Source organism: Miscanthus floridulus, unplaced genomic scaffold (assembly GCF_019320115.1).
Source record: "Miscanthus floridulus cultivar M001 unplaced genomic scaffold, ASM1932011v1 os_2485_1_2, whole genome shotgun sequence".
Taxonomy (NCBI): Eukaryota; Viridiplantae; Streptophyta; class Magnoliopsida; order Poales; family Poaceae; genus Miscanthus; species Miscanthus floridulus.
Window position 1 is genome coordinate 20,960 of NW_027098330.1, and position 21,882 is coordinate 42,841.

The 21,882-nt window shown below is 44.5% G+C and overlaps 1 protein-coding gene and 1 pseudogene across 1 annotated transcript; both read left to right on the top strand.

Annotated features, from left to right (window-relative positions):
* Window positions 1-2,722: 2,722 nt before the first annotated feature.
* LOC136535042 (sesquithujene synthase A-like) lies at window positions 2,723-6,116 on the top strand. The gene is made up of 7 exons (XM_066527387.1): window positions 2,723-2,842; window positions 2,955-3,207; window positions 3,367-3,730; window positions 3,814-4,032; window positions 4,539-4,674; window positions 5,326-5,577; window positions 5,823-6,116. Exons 1-7 carry the CDS (start codon window positions 2,723-2,725, stop codon window positions 6,114-6,116), a joined length of 1,638 nt encoding a protein of 545 aa, XP_066383484.1.
* A 4,348-nt stretch (window positions 6,117-10,464) lies between these two features.
* LOC136535040 (7-deoxyloganetin glucosyltransferase-like) lies at window positions 10,465-19,307 on the top strand (annotated as a pseudogene).
* The last annotated feature ends 2,575 nt before the right edge of the window (window positions 19,308-21,882 follow it).

Consider the following 21,882-nt stretch of genomic DNA (forward strand, 5'->3'; position numbering starts at 1 on the left):
GATTTGGTAGAGATTCGTTTGAATTTCATTTGAGTTGCCCTGCTGTTCCTGCTCTGTCGTGGAGCACCGGTTGCATTCCTGGTGCACCGGGTCTAACACTGGTGAGGACCGGTGTGCGTTCGTTCTGTGTTTCCGTGGCTGGTTCTCTGTTCGGGCACACCGTGGTCACCGGTGTTCACCGGTCTCTTGCACTGGTTGCTGGACCGGTCGTGTCCGGTGTCCCTTTCTCTGCGCATCGGTGCTCTCTTCCTCCCCTCTGTCTTGCAGAACCAGCAATAGCCGGTAGCTGTCCAGCAGCAAGTGGATCTCTCGGTCTTCAAGTTGTTCTTGTCGTGTTTGATGCTAAGCGGTGAACGGATTACAGCTGCTGCAGATAGCTGTCCAATCTTTTCATCCAGCAGAACCAGAAACCTGCTTGTTTCTTGAGAAAATCCCCTATATGCCATCAAAACTTATAAGCATCCCTTACTTGCCATCATAAATTATGCGTTCCCTTTAGAGCCATCAAAATAGATTTGTGATCCCTTATATGCCACTAAATTGACTATTGACTAAGATTCAGTGAACCAGCTGTTATAACGCCGTTAGTGGGCTAATCCATTTCCTTTTCTACCCCTTCTCATGGACACCTCATGTTCCATAGAGAGAAAGGTCGGGCATGAAACCCAGATCGACTCCTGATTCCTGGCGGCGGGCATCGATCTCCCAGGCGAGCACCACACGGCTCACGCCGCCCCCTTAGCTCCGCTTCGCGAGCGAGGACAAGCCCTCAATCTCCTACGCCCCCACTCCCCATCAGCTGATCGCGCCACCCCCATTGACTCGCTGCGCTCCCACCGCCTGGCAGCGCCACCCCACCGTCGGCCCACTCCGCCATTGACTATACACCCCCCCCCCCTCCTTGTCCAACCAGAGCACCTCATGATTCGAAGATGAGTAGCCCATGCATGGTGATGCCTCCGCGAGGCCGTGACACTTCTTGGCTTCCTAAAGGGTAAGAACAGTTCTTATACTTTTCCTTCTACATTTGTCTGATTGCAATTAGGGAAAATAATTGAAATTGTTGTAGAATACATATTTTGTATATACCGTTGATTTTATCAGCGCAATGGCATGTAAGGGATGAGACTATACAATTAATCTTCATCTTGCAATAGGGGTACAATTGTCTTTTCATCCCATCACTTAACTGTGGTATGATGATAATGGCGTGTAAAGGATCACAAATCTATATTGATGGCTCTGAAGGGAACGCATAATTTATGATGGCAAGTAAGGGATACTTATAAGTTTTGATGGCATATAGGGGATTTTCTCTTGTTTCTTTGACCGTGGTGCACAGCAGGCAGCTGCTCCTTGTTTGGCATATGCTTGCAGCAACGTGATTTGATTTTCCAAATCTTGAGTTGTCACTTTCAAGTTACATGAGCCTAATTATTGCCTGCTCATTTAGCTAGTCTTAATCTTGTACGAGTGATTTTTGGTGTTGCTGTTAAGTTTTTTTTTTTTGTTGCTGCTCGTGACACTTTTTCTCAGTAAATTTGGGTTCTCTGGTTCTGTCGGACCTTGGAAATTCCGATCAGTCACCTGCAATTTCGGGTCTGACCCTGTGTAGTTCTGGTCCGTCCGTGTCTTGTGCGTTTGAGTTCTGTTTCTCGTTCCACTTTCGTTGTCGTGTCCCGCTGTATTTCTAGGCAACATCCAGCCACTTGTTTGGCTTGTGGACATCACGATTGTTGCGTCTTGTGTTTGGCGGTGATTTTGGGACAATGGTTCAAAGTTTCGAAAGAAATTTGAGGCTCCCATTCATCAATCCCTCTGGTCGCTGTTTTCGGTCTTTCACTGCCATTGCCCAGAACCAAATGCAAAGGGTTCAACACCATGGTGGCTCTGGTAACTTGGCAACTATGGAAAGAATGGAATGCCAAAACGTTTAAGAACACAGCAACGATGTCGGTCTCAAACTCTCAATCTAGATCAAGATCCAAGGATAAGCCTGGATTGCTCCTGGCTTCAGGCACATTATTGGTCGTCTCTGGGTAGGACCAAGTCAAAAATTGAATCGGGCAATCGAAATTAACATTGTTTCCCTAAATTTCCCTAAAAGACAGTTTGAATACGAAATCATTTCAAAAATTGATTAAATAAATCCAACATTTTGTCTCTTTCCTTCACAGATCTGTCATTTGTGCAACTGGTACTATACACATCTATTCTTCTTCCTAGAGACGACAAAATATCCTTTTTTCGTGGATCAAGGTGTTTTTTTATATTATTGGCCAGTTGCGTTAACTTCAATTTTCTTCATTGCACGTAGCTTCGCATGCATAAAGTATGAGTCCTGTCTCCTGTCTGCCGTGCACGTAGCCGGCTGGTTCATTTGTTTTCTGCTTCATTTGTCAGTTAGATGGATCAAACCTGCTTGTACGTACGGAGTACAAAGCACAGAGTCTGAAAACAGTGCCACGTGTGTATGCAGAAGCAGAAAACCTGCTTTCCTCCTCTCAAAAAAGAAAGATATGAGAACCCGCTTTCATGGTCACAAAGTCAGCATTGCACAAATTGGTTGAACTAAATTTGCTTCCTGGCCGGTGTAGTAATTTCTTGTCGGCGCATGCCTGCATATCGTGTATAAATAGCCCTGTAATGCCACACATATAGGCATCAACAAATCTCTCAGAAATCTTGACTGGCTAGGCTGTAGATCAAATTGTTTGAGAGCATGGCGCCTCCTCCAGCACAACATTCCAGCGAGGCAGAGGAGCTGCGAAAGGCTACTACCTTCCACCCAAGCCTATGGGGCGATTTCTTCCTCACTTACCAGCCGCCAACTGCACCTCAGGTAATTAACAACTGCATCTCGCTGAAGATCATCATCAGCGGATAAACTTTTTTGACATACATATATATAGATGTAGGTTGGTGAAATTGACCTATACTTGTCCTCCACGCAGCAAGCATACATGGAAGAACGAGCTGAGGTATTAAGAGAAGATGTTAGGAAGATTTTGATGGGCTCAACTGAATTACCAGAAACACTGAATCTTATACTCACACTGCAACGACTTGGACTGGATTACTACTACGAGAGTGAGATAGACAAGTTGCTGCATGGTATTTACAACTCCGATTACAATGATAAAGATCTAAACTTAGTTTCCCTGCGGTTTTATCTTCTTCGAAAGAATGGTTACGATGTGTCATCAGGTAAGATATGATCTTGCACTCAAAACTGTGTTTTTTTCTTCTAGAGTTCCATGGTAATCCCCCATCATCAATGGAGTCAGGACCAATTAATGTCACATCAAATGTTTTAACTGTGAAAAATAGGACATGACTATTATTCACTTTGAGGCAATTTTGCAGATGTATTTCTACACTTTAAAACAGAAGAAGGGGGCTTTGCTTATGCTGACACGAGAAGCTTGTTAAGCTTGTATAATGCAGCATATTTGAGGAGACATGGAGAGAAGGTACTGGATGAAGCAATTTCCTTCACAAGACGTTGCCTTCAAGATATCCTTGAACTTCCAGAATCGCCATTTGCAAAGGAGGTGTCCGCTTCACTTCATACCCCACTTTTTAGAAGGGTTGGAATATTAGAAGCAAGAAATTACATACCCATTTATGAAAAAGACGCTACAATGAATGAAGCCATATTGGAGCTTGCAGAACTGAATTTTAACCTTCAACAGCTTGTTTTCTGTGAAGAGTTAAAGCATTGCACAGTGTAAGATTATTTTCATCTTACTTCGACTCGACGCGCAGTTTCAGTCCTAGGATTTACTTGACTTATCTTAACATGCATGGTAGGTGGTGGAAGGAGTTCCTAGCCAAATCAAAGATGACTTTTGTTAGAGATAGAATAGTGGAGACATATTTCTGGATGAATGGGGCATGCTATCATCCTCCATACTCTCGTTCCCGAATTATACAAACAAAGATCACATCTTTTATTACAATAATTGATGATATGTTTGACACATATGGTACCACCGAAGAGTGCATGAAATTTGTTGAAGCAATTGGCAGGTAACAATGATCTTCCAAAATCATGTCACATGTTTTTTATTTTAAAAATATTACATGCATTAACTATTAAATACATATTGGATGGCATGTCATTAATTTACATACACATATATGAAAAGAAAGAAACTAAAATTTTCCCTGTGAGTCTGTCAGGGTTGATATTACGTGGAGATATGTCCACGACATGAAGCTCTTTGGGTGCTGATGTACTGAGTTTCATTACTGATAAGCAACGAAATTCAAACAATAATGTGTACACCAAACATATACAAGCAACAATATAAAAATTCACTATTTTTTCAAATAGTAATACCCGTTCAAAGGAAAACCACAAATAATTTATCAGTAATATAATAATATTTGAATTGAAATAATGATACCATTAGTATGCAATGTAGTGATCCTAAAAATAAATTTCGAAAAATACATTCAGTGCTTTTTGAAACGCTTCTCTCTAGAGAGCATTAATACTATAGGAAACCAAATCCTAACTTTGTAAAATGCAGATGGGATGTAAGTGCAGTACCTTTTCTTCCAGAGTATATGAAGGGTTTCTACTTATTTCTGTTGGACACATTTCATTCATTTGAGGATGAGTTAGGGGCAGAGAAGAGTTACCGTGTGCTTTATCTAAAACTGGCGGTGAGTATTCTACATACCCTCTTATGAATGTCTTATGCTTGAGCATTGCCAAGGAACACAGTCAACGCAATCAGCTAGAAATACTAGGCTCTATCAAATTGAGTTATGTTACTGACATGAAGAAAAACCTATTGTACAAAGAAATTTAATAATAGATAATGAACTTCGAGCCTAGGTTTGATGACTATCATTATCTAAGAATTATAAAGAACTAACCATGCTATATGCTCTTCTAGTTCCTATGACCATTAAAAGCAGCGCATGCATGAGCCGGCCGTCAAACAGACTTGGTCATTGCAGTCATAATTGAAGCAAAATCCGTAGATAAATTTGTTTGCCTAATATTAAAAATCGAGTTCTTTAATTATGCATGATATTTTGATTGGTCATAAATTAATTCTGGGACTAGATGGATACATGTGGTGTTGACTATGTACGAAATGCCTTTATTTTCTAGTAATTTTTTTCTTGGGAACTGTATTGCCCATAAACATGAAAATCAATAAAGTTTTTACCTGAACAATGGAACTTATGCAATGCAACCTATCATTATTTCAATTCAGTAATTTTTATTTCAAGCAGCCTATTTTATCTAGCAGCAATGGTATTAGAATCAGAAATAATTTTCACACATTTCCATATTTCATATAGATGGAGCGTTTGGTTCAGCAGTACTACAATGAAATAAAATGGCGTGATGAAGACTATGTGCCAAAAACAATGAGTGAACACCTTCAAGTTTCAATGGAAAGCATTGCATGCATCCCTATTACATGTGCCGCATTTGTTGGAATGGGTGACATAATAACAAAGGAGACACTCGAGTGGCTTTTGAGCTTTCCTCAATTTCTAATGTCTTTTGGTATATATGTACGCCTCTCAAATGATGTCGCATCAACCATGGTATTTCTCTATTTCTAAACGAGTATAGCTTCATGCAAAAACAGTAAATTGAATTCTTCAATTCTCAGTATCCATTTATCTAACGAATTGGTTAGATTCTATTCATAACATTCACGATAATTTTACATTTACAGTGAAGATGGATATTGCTTTATGTCAGTACAGAATCACAACGTTAGGATGATTAAACTAGTTGTTATTATAACACACCTGACATTATTCTTTCTTACGACAATGTTTCACAGCGTGAACAAACAAAAGACCACAGTGCCTCCACTGTCCATTGCTACATGAAGGAGCATGGAACAACAATGAATGATGCATGCGAAAAGATAAAAGAACTTGCTGAAGATAAATGGAAGGACATGTTAGAACAATGCCTTGCACTGGCAGAACTACCAAAGGTCATGCCACGAACAGTGTTTGACTTCGCAAGAACCGTAGATAATATGTACAAGAATGATCATGATGGATACACTTCTTCAGAAGCACTCAAAGAAATGATAGAACTACTATTCGTGAAGCCAATACCCAAATGAAGCTTGTCAAGTGGTGGTACAACCGTATAAGTAATAATATATATGAGCTATATATTTTGTGCTTTTAAAACAATATAACCACAGTCTTGTTTGAGGACGTCGTGATATACCCAAAATATGGTCAGCAGCTACATGGGATGCTTGACGAACTCAATAGGTATCATTAAGCTAAATTAAGTATAATGTGTTCATCATCATGTGCAGAACGACAGTGGTCCTAGTGGTTGTTCTCAAGTTCTGCAGGGAAATAGAAATATGCATGTTACTCGAAAATGACATTGTATTTTGCATGTATTATGTAATAGTGAACAACTTTTCTCAATACATTGCTCTGGTTTCAACTATGACTTGGATATAATAATACTGAATAGTGCATCAGTGGTGGTATAACTAATTAATTAAAAATATGGTCCATTGAGTTGTTACCAAGGTGGAATAATGCCCACGCCATCACAACTGAACCTTCCATAGAAAAAATGGACTTTGTTAATTATAGTTTTTCAAGTGTGAGGAGCAAATTTTATGCAGGCTGATGAATCACTAATCATCAGTTCCACGAGATAAAATGAGGACAAGCAAGGCCAAGCATAGTAAGCCAAGCTTCTCAGTGGACACATGTTTGTCCGTACCGAGTCATTACGTCAAGCAGCTACGTGTACCTGGACCTCGGTCTAACCCACTAAAAAAAAAAAAACATGACCTTGCCGGACCCAATTAGCTCATCGGGCAGGTTCGGGCTATACTTTTTTGACCTGGCATGAATTTCAAGTCAGACGTGGGCATGAAGTTTAGCCCACGGGCTGACCTTTTTTTTTTTTTTGAGAAAACACGGGCTGACCTGATGGATCAACCAAAACAATAAATAGTGCAAATGCAAGCGCAGCACAGCAGCCTAACAACCTCCTAGCTCCTAGGTGGCCCAGCAGGTACGTAGCAGCCCAACTTGTTTCTCTCTATACAGAGAGAGACTTACCGTTCTATGGCCACTTTAAATTTTAACAATTACTATACTAATTTATGAGATTACTGTAACACATGTATCGTGAATGTGTATTTTCACTTTATCATAAATTAGTACAGATCGTAAATCAATGTTAATAAGACGAGGTTTTCTTTGGCGAGGTCGCAAAGAGGCCAATGGGGGCTGCTGTTTGGCGTGGGATGGGAGAAAGTGCAAATGCCTTTGGAACTCGGTGGCTTAGGTATCCAAAACTTGGAAACTATGGGTTGGGCTCTACAAATGAACTGGTTGTGGTGGCAAAAAACTTCAGCAGATAGAACATGGTCAGGTCTGGAAATCCCTTCCTATCCAAATGCCCAAGGAATGTTTGCAATCTCGGCGATAGCAAATGTGGGCAATGGAAGAAATACCTTATTTTGGACAGACAGTTGGTTACATGGCTGCTCCTTAGTAGACATGGCCTCGGAGGTTGTTGCTTGTGTGCCATCAAGGATCATATAAACTCGCACGGTTGAGGAGGCATTGGACAACCGGGTGTGGGTACAGAACATACGTGGGGGTCTTTCTCTTAATGGTCCGATAGAGTTCCTCAAACTTTGGGATGCTCTTATGAATTTTACCTTCACAAGTGATGATGATCAGCATATTTGGAAGCATCACATATCAGGTTCTATCTCATCCAAGACCAGTGGCGGAGCGAGGAGTTTTAAAGAGCCTGGGCAGGACAATATGCCATATGCTTAACAGTGACAAGCCACACACATAAATTTATAACATATTAGATCAAGCTACGATTTTTTGGCATGCAAAATCAAATAAAGATTGCGTCCTAATTTTTTTAGCGTGAAGGTAGAGTATGTGTTAATTTAGGTAACTACGAGCAAATAAAAACTGATTTGAGGTAGGGGCAGAGACATGCGCAGGCGCAGCAGATCAAAGGCTACCGTCATCCGTCAAAGACTCGCGCCCTCACGTATTAGTGGCAGGTTAGCAGGGGAGCCTGAGCAGCGGCCCAGGGTGGCCGGGCCTTGGCTCCGCCCCTGTCTAAGACAGCATACAAGGTATTCTTTTATGGATCTATTCAGTTTGAACCATGGCGCCGTCTCTGGAAATCATGGGCACCAACAAAATATAAGATGTTCCTCTGGCTTGCCATAAAAAATAAATGTTGGACAGCTGATCAACTAACAAAGAGGGGGCTTCCTCATCCAGATAAATGTATACTCTGTGACCAAGAAGAAGAAACTATCTTGCATATTCTTACAACATGTGTGTTTGCAAGATAATTTTGGCATAATGTGCTCTCTCCACTTAATTTGCAGCAACTGGTACCTAATAGAAGGGAACACAGCTTTGCCACTTGGTGGAGGAAAATCACTAAAAGAGTTGGTAAACAACACAGGAAAGGAGTAAACTCTCTCACCATTTTGGGGGCTTGGACCATGTGGAAGCATCGAAACACCTGTGTGTTTGATGGAGATTCGGCAAGTGTCTCAACCTCTATGAGAAACTTGCAGCTGGAGGGTCATCTCTGGGGGTCTGGGTTATAGGTCCAGTGCATTTGCATAGTCGGGTCGATTATCTGTAACTTAGAAAAGTTTTTTTTCTGGTTTATTTTGTTTTACCCCCTCTTACCTTGATCCTAGTAAGAGGGGTTCTTGTATGGACTACTCTTCCTATAATACAAAGATACGCAGCTCTCCTATGTGTTCGAGAAAAAATAAATCAATGTTATTCTATAGCTGACCACAGATTAAGGAATTTCGAGCTTGTTTTGAAGTCTTTTAAATCTGATTTCACATTAAAACCATGATAGACTATCACTGTCAATTTGTGGCTTCAAAGGTTGCTATCACTACTGGTTCATGTCACAAATCAGATCATAGATCAATTGGTTAGGTTTCTTGTAGTGGAACCTGCTCATCCGGGTTTAAGTTCTCGACTTGGCATGGGTGCTCGTATTTTCCTGGATTTATTCCAAGATTTAATAGTGTTATGCTTTTAGTGGTAGGCGATGTCCCCGTCGATAGCGAGGCGCCTGTAGTGACTTCGTAAATCTCAGGATCTGCTGGCTCAATGCTTTGGAGGTGCTCATAGGGTAGGGTTTGCGTATGTGTGTTCATAGGGGTGAGTGTGCGTGCGTGTTGTGAGCGTCTATGTTGTACTGTGTAATTCTCAAAAAGAAGAAGTGATAGGTCCACCTACCACTGTCGGACTGTGGCTTAACCACCAGTGATATGCTGATTTACAAAAAAAAAGTATAACTTTTTATATGAGACCAGATCAAGATAAACTTTATATCAAAACTGTAGAATTTATAAAATTTTGTAGTTGATAACTTTAAATTTGAGATAGTTTACAAGTCTAAGTATTTAATATAAGTTATTGGATCACATTTGAGATGATTAACAATTTCGAATGGAGACAAAGTCAACATCAAAGTTGTAGTACTCGATGAGATCTACAACTTTTTTATTTAAAATTATTTGTAGTACTCGATAAGATTCAGAATTGTATAGTTAAAAGAATGACATCAATTGTATAGTCACATTTGTCATGTAGCTCAATTGACAATTGGTGTGGCCGCTCGAGGTAACGTTAACGTTGAGGACTTTAGTTCTATTTTTTTTAAGGACTATGGGGGGACTTTTAATCCCCACATGATTTTATTTCATTATCTGCGGGTTGGCATTCCCAATATAGAGTTTTGTAGAGAAGATTTTACACAACAGGGAGGATGAGTTCTGATTTTTTTTTTACCACTTATCACTGCCGATTGCCCACTGCCAGATCCATATCTGACAATAATGGGGTTTTCCTATCCGAGAGTAGTTGCATGTTCTGGCATGATGAGATTTGTCCAAGAAATATTCAACTTTGTTGAATGATTTGTGCAGGCTCTTTAGCATTAGAGCTTCATCGTGCCTTTTGAGGTTTATGACACCAAGCCCTCCTTCCTCTCTTGTGATACGTACCATTTCCCAAGTAACTCTGGGTGGTTTCCTTCCATTTATGTATTTGTCAATCTATTTTTTTATAGGAATCTATTTTGTAATCGATGATGCTGAGAGGGGGAAGGTGCTCATGTAGAAAGTGGGAAGTGAAAAGAAAACTTCATTTGCTAAAGTCGAAAGTCAATAGAAGACTACATTTGTTAATTTTGTGCGTGCTGCGGCGGGCAAAAAATGACGCGATGTTAGTGGAAACTGTTTGTTTTTTCAAGTATCACCGTCCCTTGACTTTCAGGCTGGGACCTTGCCGTCCATTTCAATTGATTATGGTTAATAAAAGCGACTAACTACGGTGGCAGGGCAAAGCACTGATCGCAGCCAAGCCAAGTTGCCAGTCACCAAAAGCGTGCAAGCTATAGCAGCAACACGAACGGCGATGCCGCAGCCGCACGTCATGGTGGTGCCCTTCCCGGGCTCCGGCAACATCAACCCGGCGCTGCAGCTGGCCCAGGCTCTGCGCCACCACGGCGTCTTCGTCACCTTCGTCGCCACCGAGCACAACCTCCGGCGCGCCCAGCAGGCCGCACCGCAGCCACCGCGGGCGCCGTGAGTGGCCGCGAGGGGTTCAGGATCGAGACCATCCCGGACGTGCTGGTGGACGCCGACCGGGACCAGCAGGACTACGACCTCGGCCTGTCCAAGGCCACCACCCACGGCCGGTGCACGGCGCCGCTGAGGGAGCTCGTCGCGCGGCTCCGTGGCGGCGCAGCGCCCGACGTGCCGCCCGTCACGTGTGTGCTGCCCACGGCGCTCATGAGCTTCGCCCTGGAGGTGGCCCGGGAGCTCGGCGTCCCCAGCATGGTGCTCTGGACCAGTAGCGCAGCGGCGCTCATGTGCCACATGAGGCTCCGGGAGGTCAGGGAAAGAGGCTGCCTTCCCCACGCCTCTTGTATACAGAGGAACGCCCCGCGCGTGCGGAAATTCCTGGTAAAATTATACTATTTATAATTATTAATATGGTTGAATAAATATCATAATACATGTTAGTAGATAATTTTTAGTATTATGGTGTGGACAACTAAATATATATGTTAGTAAATGATGTGGTTTGCTAATGTGAATAGCTCGAATAAAGACATAATGACATGTGTTAATGGATGCTGATGTGAACATTTTGCATGGCGAGATAGTGGGATATTCTAGTGGATGCTGATGTGAACACTTTGCATGGCAAGATAAATTGCTAGTATAAATAAATAGTAATATGTTACCGTAGTCTAATCTTTGCCTAAACATCTTCTAATGATCTAATCTAATAAAACATTTCGCTGGAATATAGCGAATTTAGTTTACATTTTGAAATTTTGACAAACTAACGCAATGGCATAAACATGGTTTGGCAAATTTATGATTCAGGACTCATTTATCCATATATGTTCTAACTCAAACTTCTAATAAAACAAAATTCATGTTCAAGCATTTTGCTACTGTTGTGCTAGATCTTGACGTGGATGTAACCTAACTCGTTAAAAAAAATACTAGCTAAAGTACTCCCTCCATCCCAAATTGTAAGTCGTTTTCACTTGTTCATAGCTAGCTTTTGCTATGTATCCAGTTGTACATAATTTCTAGATACATAGGAAAAGCTATGAACCTAGAAAATTAAAGTCAAAACAACATACAGTTTGGACGGAGTGAGTAGAATTTTACTGCATACTATGTCCAAACTAAGAAAAAAAACAAATGCTTATACCAAATTGAGGCAAGTAACTAACAATATTGTTCCCTGAAACATTTATAGTTTCAATAAGAAATAAATCATTTCAAAAATAAATAAAGGAAATCCCATATTTGTCTCCTTCCTTATAGCATCTCCAATAGTTCCCAAAACCCACTCCTAATCTTGGTTTTCTAGCATGATTGAAAAAATATACTCTCTCCAACAACTCCTTATCCCAACTCCAGTTGTAATCTTTTCACACTTCGAAAAATTGGTTGACACACAGTTGGGTGGCAACATCAAATCCGTGTTGGTGTGACTTCTCCCCACATTTCTTCCTTCTCGAACCAAGAAAAGCCAAGAAAGAAATCGCCACCCCTATCTTTATTGTCGCTACCCCTAGAAGCCACCATCTCCATCGCCCTAGGAAGGAGGTAAACCCAATCCTTGTCGCTCTCCTCTTTGCCCTAGCCTCTTCTTGGCATACCCTAGCCGAAGGCCTCTACCCGCCCCTAGACATCACTGGCCGGCCGCAGCCACCGTATCGTCTGGCGGGATATGGCTGCTGCTGACTTGGCCCTGCCTGGCTATGGCTTGCTGCGGCCCATTGGGGGTGGCTGGCTAGGACATGCTTGAGGGGTGGCCGGGGGCGGCTGACATGATCTGCGCACGAGAAGACCAAGCTACCGCCAACAAACCTTCACGTGGACTGATTTTTTTTTATATTTTGAACGAGATTTTTTGAAATAATGGGAGAGCCCAGCAAATATCCGACCAACTCCCAGCTGGCATGCACACACTACTATACATATACAGCCGGCTGCACTAGTTTTCAAATTCTGCAAAGCCCAACGCATAGTAATTCTGCGAAAAAATCGTGACTTGGTAGCTCACACGGCTCGGCTAGTTTTCTTTTCTTGACGAGCCAAGCTAGTGTTTTACCTCGTTAAATTAATGAGCTGGCTCACAATTCAGCTCATGAGCCAATCGAGCTAAGTACTTCATAGTCAACAACCTATAAACTAGTAACAATCAAGTTTGGTTTTATGTTATATGTATGAGATTGGAGTTTGCAACTGCTGTATGTTATGCATTACACTTATTATTTTTATATAATAACATTAAATTAGTTTAAAATTGACGATTGGTGTCGTATATGCTATTGTTCTTTTTCTCTAAATTTGGTGAAACTTAGAAAAATTTGAGTTAAGACAACTTCAAATTGTGAACGGATTGTAATAATTATTTCAAAACAGCAGCTGGGAACCAAAAGTTAATTTATGTATATGTGTGGATTTGCTCGTTCTTTTCTCATCTTTGCAGATGACAGCTGCTTAACGAACGGCTACCTAGAGACGACGATCATCGACTGGATCCCCGGCATGCCGCCAATCAGCCTCGGCGACGTCTCGAGCTTCGTCCGCACCACCGACCCAGAAGATTTCGGCCTGTGGTTCGGCGACACCGAGTCCAGCAACTGCACCAAGGCCGGCGCCCTCATCATCAACACGTTCGACGCCCTTGAGCTGGACGTCCTCGCCGCCCTCCGTGCCGAGTACTCGCGCATCTACACCGTCGGGCCGCTGGGGCTCCCTTATCCGCTGGCACCACGACGAGGAAGACGACGCCGGCGGCGGCTCGCTTGACCTGAGCCTGTGGAAGCACGACACAGAGTGCCTGGCCTGGATGGACGCTCAGTTGCGGGGCTCCGTCTTGTACGCCAACTTTGGCAGCCTCATGGTGGCCACCGAGTCCCAGCTGGCGGAGTTCGCATGGGGCCTCGCAGTGACGGGGCGCCCGTTCCTGTGGATCATCAGGGAGGACCTCGTCGCTGGCGGGGCTGAGCCGGCGGCCGCGCTGCCCCCGGCGTTCACGGCGGATACGGCGGCGCGGGGCCGAGTGGCAACGTGGTGCCCGCAGGAGCGGGTGCTGCGGCACCGCGCCGTGGGGTGCTTATTGGCTAAGGATCACAATCGCAAACACAATTTCACAGTGGCTAAGCCTATTAATCAAGATCGCACAAGAACGAGATCCACACGAACGACAACTGCACCCTGGCAACACGGAGACAGTGCCCTTTTTCACTCTGAATAAGTTCGAGTACAAGCACAGTTACGATGTGTCCAAAGGCCCTCCTACACACACCTTACATCCGACTACTTATACCAGCAGTCTAAACACATGCTTACAACACAAAGAAACAAATGACACACGATACAAGTTGGCAGAAAAACAACTGTCAGAAACAGATAGCATCGTGGGTGCGGTCACCCTGCTCCAGCCTCGACGCCAACCGTTCCCGCCAACGTCCTTATTCAAATTCTGCTGAGCCTTCTGTCGAATCGACTCCACCTCAGCATCCACATCATTGGTGAACACAAGATTACACCAACATTCTCCCCCTTAAGCTTGATGTTCACCCAGATCACGAACTCCCATCAGATGACCCATCACACCAAGTTTGACTGCTGCCAATGGCTTTGTCAGTGCATCAGCTTTCTGCTCCAGAGTCCCAACCCTTTTAACCACAATCTGTCGACGTTCCACACACTCACGAATGAAGTGGAACTTAATCTCAATGTGTTTACTTCTGCCATGGAAAACTGGGTTTTTCATCAGAGCTATTGCTGAATTATTGTCCACCACCAGTGACATTGCCTTCAACTGATTCCCAGTGATCTAAACTAGTAAGTTTCTGAGCCACAAGGCTTGCTTAGCTGCTGCTGTAGCTGCCATGAATTCAGCTTCACATGATGACAATGCCACTGTCTTTTCCTTGTGTGAGTTCCAAGTCACCAGGCTATCATTCAAATAGAATGCCATACCTCCAGTGCTTCTTCTTCCCACAATATCTCCTCCACATCACTGTCAGTATACCCCACCAACCGTTCCTGGTTGCCTTCCTGGGTATAAACCAACCCATAATTCAGTGTTCCCTTCAAGTATCTCAGGATTTGTTTCACTGCAGCAAGATGCTTAGCAGTAGGCTTCTCCATGAACCTACTTGCCATACCAACTGAGAATGCTAAATCAGGCCTGGTATGAAGCAAGTATCTCAAGCATCCTATGATCCTTCTGTAATGCGTAGAGTCAATCCTTTGTCCCTGCTTATCTGCATCAAGCTTGTTTCCTGGATCCATTGGACACTTTGTGGCATTACAGTCAGCCATCCCAAACTGACTCAGGATTTTCTTAGCATAACCAGTCTGCCTGATTGCTATGTAATCTTCTTTCTGCTCAACCTCTATCCCCAGATAGAATGACAATTTTCCCAAGTCACTCATATCAAACACTGAAGTCATCTGCTTCTTGAAGTTTACAATTTCTCCAGGTTGCCCACCTGTTACAATCAGATCATCAACATAGACTCCAACCATCAGAGCTAACTGACCTGTTCCTCTGATGTACACTGCTGGTTCAGTCACACATTTTCTGAAACCAAGCTTTTTTAGACTGCTATCAAGTTTTATGTTCCATGCCCTTGGGGCTTGTTTCAACCCATACAGTGCTTTGCTCAATTTCAACACCATATGCTCCTTTCCTTTCTGCACAAACCCTTCAGGTTGTTTCACATAAACATTCTCTTCTAGTTCACCATTGAGAAATGCAGTTTTTACATCCAAGTGGTGTACCTCCCAACCTCTATTAGCTGCAAGTGCAAGAATTAGTCTCACAGTGTCAAGTCTTGCCACTGGAGCAAATACCTCCTCAAAATCTATTCCTTGTTTTTGAACATAACCCTTTGCAACCAATTTGGCTTTATGCTTCACCACATCTCCTGCTGCATTTTTCTTCAATTTGAACACCCACTTCAAACCTATTGGTTTGTGACCTGCTGGCAGCTTCACCAACTCCCATGTTTTGTTTTTGTTGATGGATTGGATCTCACTCTCCATAGCTCCAACCCAATTCCCATCACCAGCTGCATCTTGATAGCTACTTGGCTCTTCCATGACAGTCAACAGTGCCTCCACCTCTGAGTCATATTGCATCTCCACCTCAACACTGTCCTCATACACCTCATTTAGGTTTCTAAATCTCAGTGGTGGTTCATCATAATAATCTGAATCATCCATGTTTTCATTGTCTTGGTCCATATTCACATCCTGAATTGGTCCAATCTCTGAACTTTGAGCTGGAGCAATCTCTGAACTAGTTGCATGACCATCAATAGTACCAGAGTTTGCATCAGTCCCCTGCTGAATTGTCTGATCCACTTCACCAGTGAATCCATCTCCACCAGCTCCCCCTGAATTCTCAGTTCCCCAAACATCTTGATGATTCAGACCATTCCCAACAGTACCAATGAATGGCTGATCTGCTATTTCCACAGATCCTTCTTCAATAAACTTTGAATTTTCACCAAATTCAGTTTCCCAATCCCAAGCTACTGCTTCTTCAAAGATGACATCTCTACTGACTACAATTTTCTTGGTTTTTGGTTCATATAACCTATGTGCCTTGCATCCATCCTCCACACCAAAATAAACCATAGCAGTACTCCTATCATCTAGTTTCTTTAGATGTGGCCATGCTGGCCTCACATTGGCCCTGCATCCAAACACCTTTAAGTGTCCAAGCTGAGGTTTTCTACCACACCAACCCTCAAATGGAGTTCTATACCCCATAACTTTAGTTGGTAATCTATTTAGCAAATGCACAAAGTGTCTCACTGCCTCACCCTAGAAACACCCTGGTACTCTCATGCATTTTAGAATTGATCTGGACATCTCCATGATAGTTCTATTTCTTCTCTCAACAACCCCATTTTGTTCAGGTGAGTAGGGAGCAGTAAATTGCCTTTTGATCCCAGCTTGTTCACACTCATCCCTAAAGGCTTCTGCTAGAAATTCACCACCTCTATCAAATCCCATCATCTTAAGCTTATGGCCTAAGCTATTCTCAGCTTCTGCTTTGAACTTGACAAAAGCTGAACAAGCCTGATCTTTTGATTTCAGAATAGACACTATCATATACCTAGTACAGTCATCAACCAACAACATAAAGTACTTATTGCCCCCAACTATTTTAGGTGTGATAGGCCCACACAAATCCACATGGACCAACTCTAAAGGCTCATCTGCCCTCCAAGATGACAACTTAGGAAAAGAGTTTCTGGTTTGTTTAGCAGCCAAACAGGAGTGACAGATTTGTTCAGGATGCTCAATCATGGGTAAACCCCCAGCCATCTCTTTTTCTACCAGCATTTTTATTGACTTGAAATTAACATGACCTAGTCTCCCATGCCACAACCATGACTCATCATTTGCATTTGCTAACAGACAGATAGGTTTAACAACATCCAACTGAATTTTGTACAATCTATTAGCAGACATCTGAACCTTCATGATTAGTCTATTTCTGTTCTTATCAATCACCTCAATGTAATCATCATCCATTTCTATCTTATGCCCTATCTCAGTCAACTGACCCAAGCTAATCAAATTGCTTCTCAGTTTAGGAATAAAATAGACATCAGACAAGATCCACTGTTCCCCTGATCTACCTTGAAACAGAATAGACCCTCTACCATGAATTTCAACAGATGAGTCATCTCCAAACCGTACCTCGCCACCAATGGTGGTGTCGATGTCTCTGAATTTTTGACGTTCTCCTGTCATATGGTTGCTAGCACCATTATCGAGGTACCACACATCCCCACATGACTCCCCATCGCCTGTGAAATGCAGCTCTAAATCTGTCTGCGCCTCATTTAGACACAGTTCACTCTGAACCTGAACATTTTCCGACAACAGGTGCTCGAGCTGTCCTGACTCCTCCATTTCAGTGAGCAACACAGCAGGTTCATAATCCACCTTGTTGGCATGATGAGCTTCCTCATCCTTCTTCTTCTCACCCCCTGGGCACCTGTTGGCATAGTGTCCATAGGTGTGACATTTAAAGCACTTGATGTGGCTTTTGTCATGCTTCCCCGTGCCTTCCTTGCCACCATCACCATGACTGCCACAGCCACTGCTCCCACCGCCGCGGCCACGACCTCGTCCACGGCCACCACCATGTCCTCGCCCAAGGGATTTCTTCTGCCGAGCCTCCCACTCAGCTTGTGTCAGAAGCACCTAACCGGGCTCTGACCGAGAACCACTTGCTCCCCGCCTAGTTCTCTCTTCAAAAGCTTTCAGGCGCCCGACAACCTCGTTGAATGCCAGCTTCTTGAGATCGAAGAATTGCTCGATCCCAACTATGACATGGATGTACCGCTCCGGCACGGTGTCAAACATCTTCTTCACCAGTGCTGCATCGTCAAGCGATCCACCGAGATTGGCGTACCGCACTGACATGCTTGTTAGTTTTCCTGCGTAGCTGTCCATCGTCTCATCCTCCTTCATTCTCAGATTGTCAAACTCACTCTTCAGAGTTTGCAACCATGCCTCCTTGACATGCTCCTCCCCCACGAATCTTGCCTTGAGCGATTCCTAGACCTCCTTCCTGGTCTTCTTCGTGGCGACCTGCATCAGCAGATCATCTGGCAGGCACTGGAGCAGATGTGCTCGTGCCTTGGTGTCCTTCGCCTTCCTCGTTGCAAACGCCGCCGCGCCTTGATCCGACGATTCCCCCGCCGGCTCAATCACCTCCCAAACGCCTTGATCTTCCATGATCGCCTGTACTCTGATGCTCCAACTAGTGTAGTTGGTGGCAGTCAGAAGCGGGTACTGGATCTGGCCACCACCATCTCCTCCGCCGCCGCTCCCGCGATCTCCCATGGACACAGATCAACTCGACGCGATGTGTAAGCGATCGGTCGGCTCTGATACCAGATATTGGCTCAGGATTACAATCGCAAACACAATTTCACAGTGGCTAAGCCTATTAATCAAGATCGCACAAGAACGAGATCCACACGAACGACAACTACACCCTGGCAATAGGGAGACAGTGCCCTTTTTCACTCTAAATAAGTTCGAGTACAAGCACAGTTACGATGTGTCCAAAGGCCCTCCTACACACACCTTACATCCGACTACTTATACCAGCAGTCTAAACACATGCTTACAACACAAAGAAACAAATGACACACGATACAAGTTGGCAGAAAACAACTGTCAGAAACAGACAGCATCGTGGGTGCGGTCACCCCGCTCCAGCCTCGACGCCAACCATTCCCGCCAACGTCCTTATTCAAATTTTGCTGAGCCTTCTGTCGAATCGACTCCACCTCAGCATCCACATCATTGGTGAACACAAGATTACACCAATAGTGCTTCCTGACAAACAACGGGTGGAACTCCATGTGCGAGTGCCTCGCCACCGGCGTGCCAATGGTGTGCTGGCCGGTGTTCGCGGACCAGTTCACCGTCTGCAAGTACGCGTGCGAGGTGTGGGGCGTGGGGCGCCGGCTAGACGCCGAAGTGAGGAGGGAGCAGGTCGCTGCGCATGTCGGTGAGGTGATGGAGAGCGTGGAGGTCCGGAGGAGTGTGGCGAGGTGGAAGGCGATGGCGGAGGAAGCTGCTGGCGCCGGCGGGTCGTCGCACGAGAACCTGCTGGCTGTGGTGGAAGCGCTCGGGGTCAGCTCGCTCAACTCCGAATCATCCGAGGCATGAGGAGATTGGAGGAATGTGTGTGTGGTGTTTGAAGGAGCGAGGGTTTATTCAGATGAAGGGAATTATTAGGCCTAAATTAACTTCATGTACTAAATAAAACAAACTATATCAACCACTCTCTCCGACATGTCTCTTGGCTTTCTGGTGCGTAGGTGTGGAGCTCAGAGACGGTGGTGGATGGCGAAGGTGAAGGTCAAGTGGATCTGTGATGATGGACTGTGAGCGGTGAAGGACGGATGCCGGTGGCTTGGATAGAGGGACCAGAGAAGTCGGGTGATTGACCGTGGGTGGCTGACACCTGGGGTCATCGACAAGTACAAGAGTATATGGGAGTGACTATGTTGACCAAGTCAAGACGGCGGTCATGCAAGTCAAGCGGAGGCTTTGAAGACTTGGTGCCCGGGCAGTCGAGGACGACAGTGACACGTGTCGAGTTGGACTGGAATACCCCTTCAGTAAGGTGGTTCGCTCCAAATATCTAGGAGCACTTTGGGAATGTGTGATAGGCTCCATAACTAAGAGACGGCTACCCTAATCAGTCCTCACCTCTCCGGTTTTGATTTTATTCTTTAGGTTTTCCCCTCCCCTAGCTGTTGTAGAGGTCCACAGATGAATTGACTCCACTGTTTGTGTAATCGCATCCTTCTAAGTGGGAAGAGAGGCCTTTACCTCTCGTTATCCTCCGGGATTCAAATCATGCGTTCGTGATTTTGCTTTTAGCGTTTGGGTGTTCTTCGTTTCTGGTCTTCTTCCCCCGTTTTGCTCGATTTCGTCGATTTGAGTTGTTTGGGGCAAATCCAACTGATTACATATGAGCAAGGATGTGTGTTGATGCTGTTCACCAAGTGAATTTGATTAAATCCACACGAGCTCATAGATCAAGGAGGATTTCGTTTTGGGGTGAAAAACTTTGATTCTTGGACGTGATCTGAAATTCCCGGAGTTCTACCAATTTTTGGGCGATGATCTTTCAATATAGCCCTCCAGCTACCTTATGATCACCTGGGTAAAGTTTGGTGGTAGTTGGATTTGATTTGGTAGAGATTCGTTTGAATTTCATTTGAGTTGCCCTGCTGTTCCTGCTCTGTCGTGGAGCACCGGTTGCATTCCTGGTGCACCGGGTCTAACACTGGTGAGGACCGGTGTGCGTTCGTTCTGTGTTTCCGTGGCTGGTTCTCTGTTCGGGCACACCGTGGTCACCGGTGTTCACCGGTCTCTTGCACCGGTTGCTGGACTGGTCGTGTCCGGTGTCCCTTTCTCTGCGCATCGGTGCTCTCTTCCTCCCCGTCTTGCAGAACCAGCAATAGCCGGTAGCTGTCCAGCAGCAAGTGGATCTCTCGGTCTTCAAGTTGTTCTTGTTGTGTTTGATGCTAAGCGGTGAACGGATTACAGCTGCTGCAGATAGCTGTCCAATCTTTTCATCCAGCAGAACCAGAAACCTGCTTGTTTCTTGAGAAAATCCCCTATATGCCATCAAAACTTATAAGCATCCCTTACTTGCCATCATAAATTATGCGTTCCCTTTAGAGCCATCAAAATAGATTTGTGATCCCTTATATGCCACTAAATTGACTATTGACTAAGATTCAGTGAACCAGCTGTTATAACGCCGTTAGTGGGCTAATTCATTTCCTTTTCTACCCCTTCTCACGGACACCTCATGTTCCATAGAGAGAAAGGTCGGGCATGAAACCCAGATCGACTCCTGATTCCTGGCGGCGGACGTCGATCTCCCAGGCGAGCACCACACGGCTCACGCCGCCCCTAGGGATGAAAACGAAAACGGTAATTTTCGATTATCGGAAATCGTTTTCGAGAAATCACCGATTTTTCTCCTTAAACGGAAACCACGACGGTAACCGACGCAACGGAAACGAGAATGGTAGAGATATTCGATAATGAAAACGAAAACGATCCAGCACTCTTCCGACCGTTTCCGAAGAATACCGTATGTATTCGGTATTATGCCGTCGGTAATTACCGATCTCACGAAGAGACCAGACCACGGGCCATGGCAGCGCACTCTCGCGCGTAACAGTAGTACCCAGGCTGAGCCCATTTGGCAAGCCCGCTGAGCGCCCCAGCCTTACGAGGCACCTGCCGGCTGCCCGCTTCACCATTTGCTTCAGTCTTCACGATCACGATCGACGCACAGCACGTAAACCTAGCCCTAGCCGCCGCCTCCATCACCAATCTAGCAATCTCCGTCTCCAGTACTGCTGATGGCTGACGCCATTCCACGGTGTCCACCACACCTCCCCGTGAGTTCATGTCGACACTGCTGGGTGCTGGCTTCGTGGGCGTAGTCTTCCACTACTGAAGTACTGATGGTCCTTCTTCTTCAGACGGTCGGCGTCTTCGCGTCGACATCTAGAAGATGGCACCGGCTGGAGATGCAGATCCGACGCTGCAAGGCCCTCGAGGGCGAGTGATGGAGGCACAACTCCCGATCGAACTCGCTGCCTCTCAAGACTCGGCAACGGCCGCGGCTACGTCTGGTAAGTGTAGGACCGTATATATATATATATATATATATATATATATATATATATATATATATATATATATATATATA

Excerpts from the sequence above, each read along its gene's own strand:
- LOC136535042 (XM_066527387.1), top strand. The coding sequence starts at position 2,723 with ATGGCGCCTCCTCCAGCACAACATTCCAGCGAGGCAGAGGAGCTGCGA. Across the intron at positions 4,675-5,325 it reads TGCTTTATCTAAAACTGGCG|ATGGAGCGTTTGGTTCAGCA; the intron begins GTGAGTATTCTA and ends TATTTCATATAG. Across the intron at positions 5,578-5,822 it reads ATGATGTCGCATCAACCATG|CGTGAACAAACAAAAGACCA; the intron begins GTATTTCTCTAT and ends AATGTTTCACAG.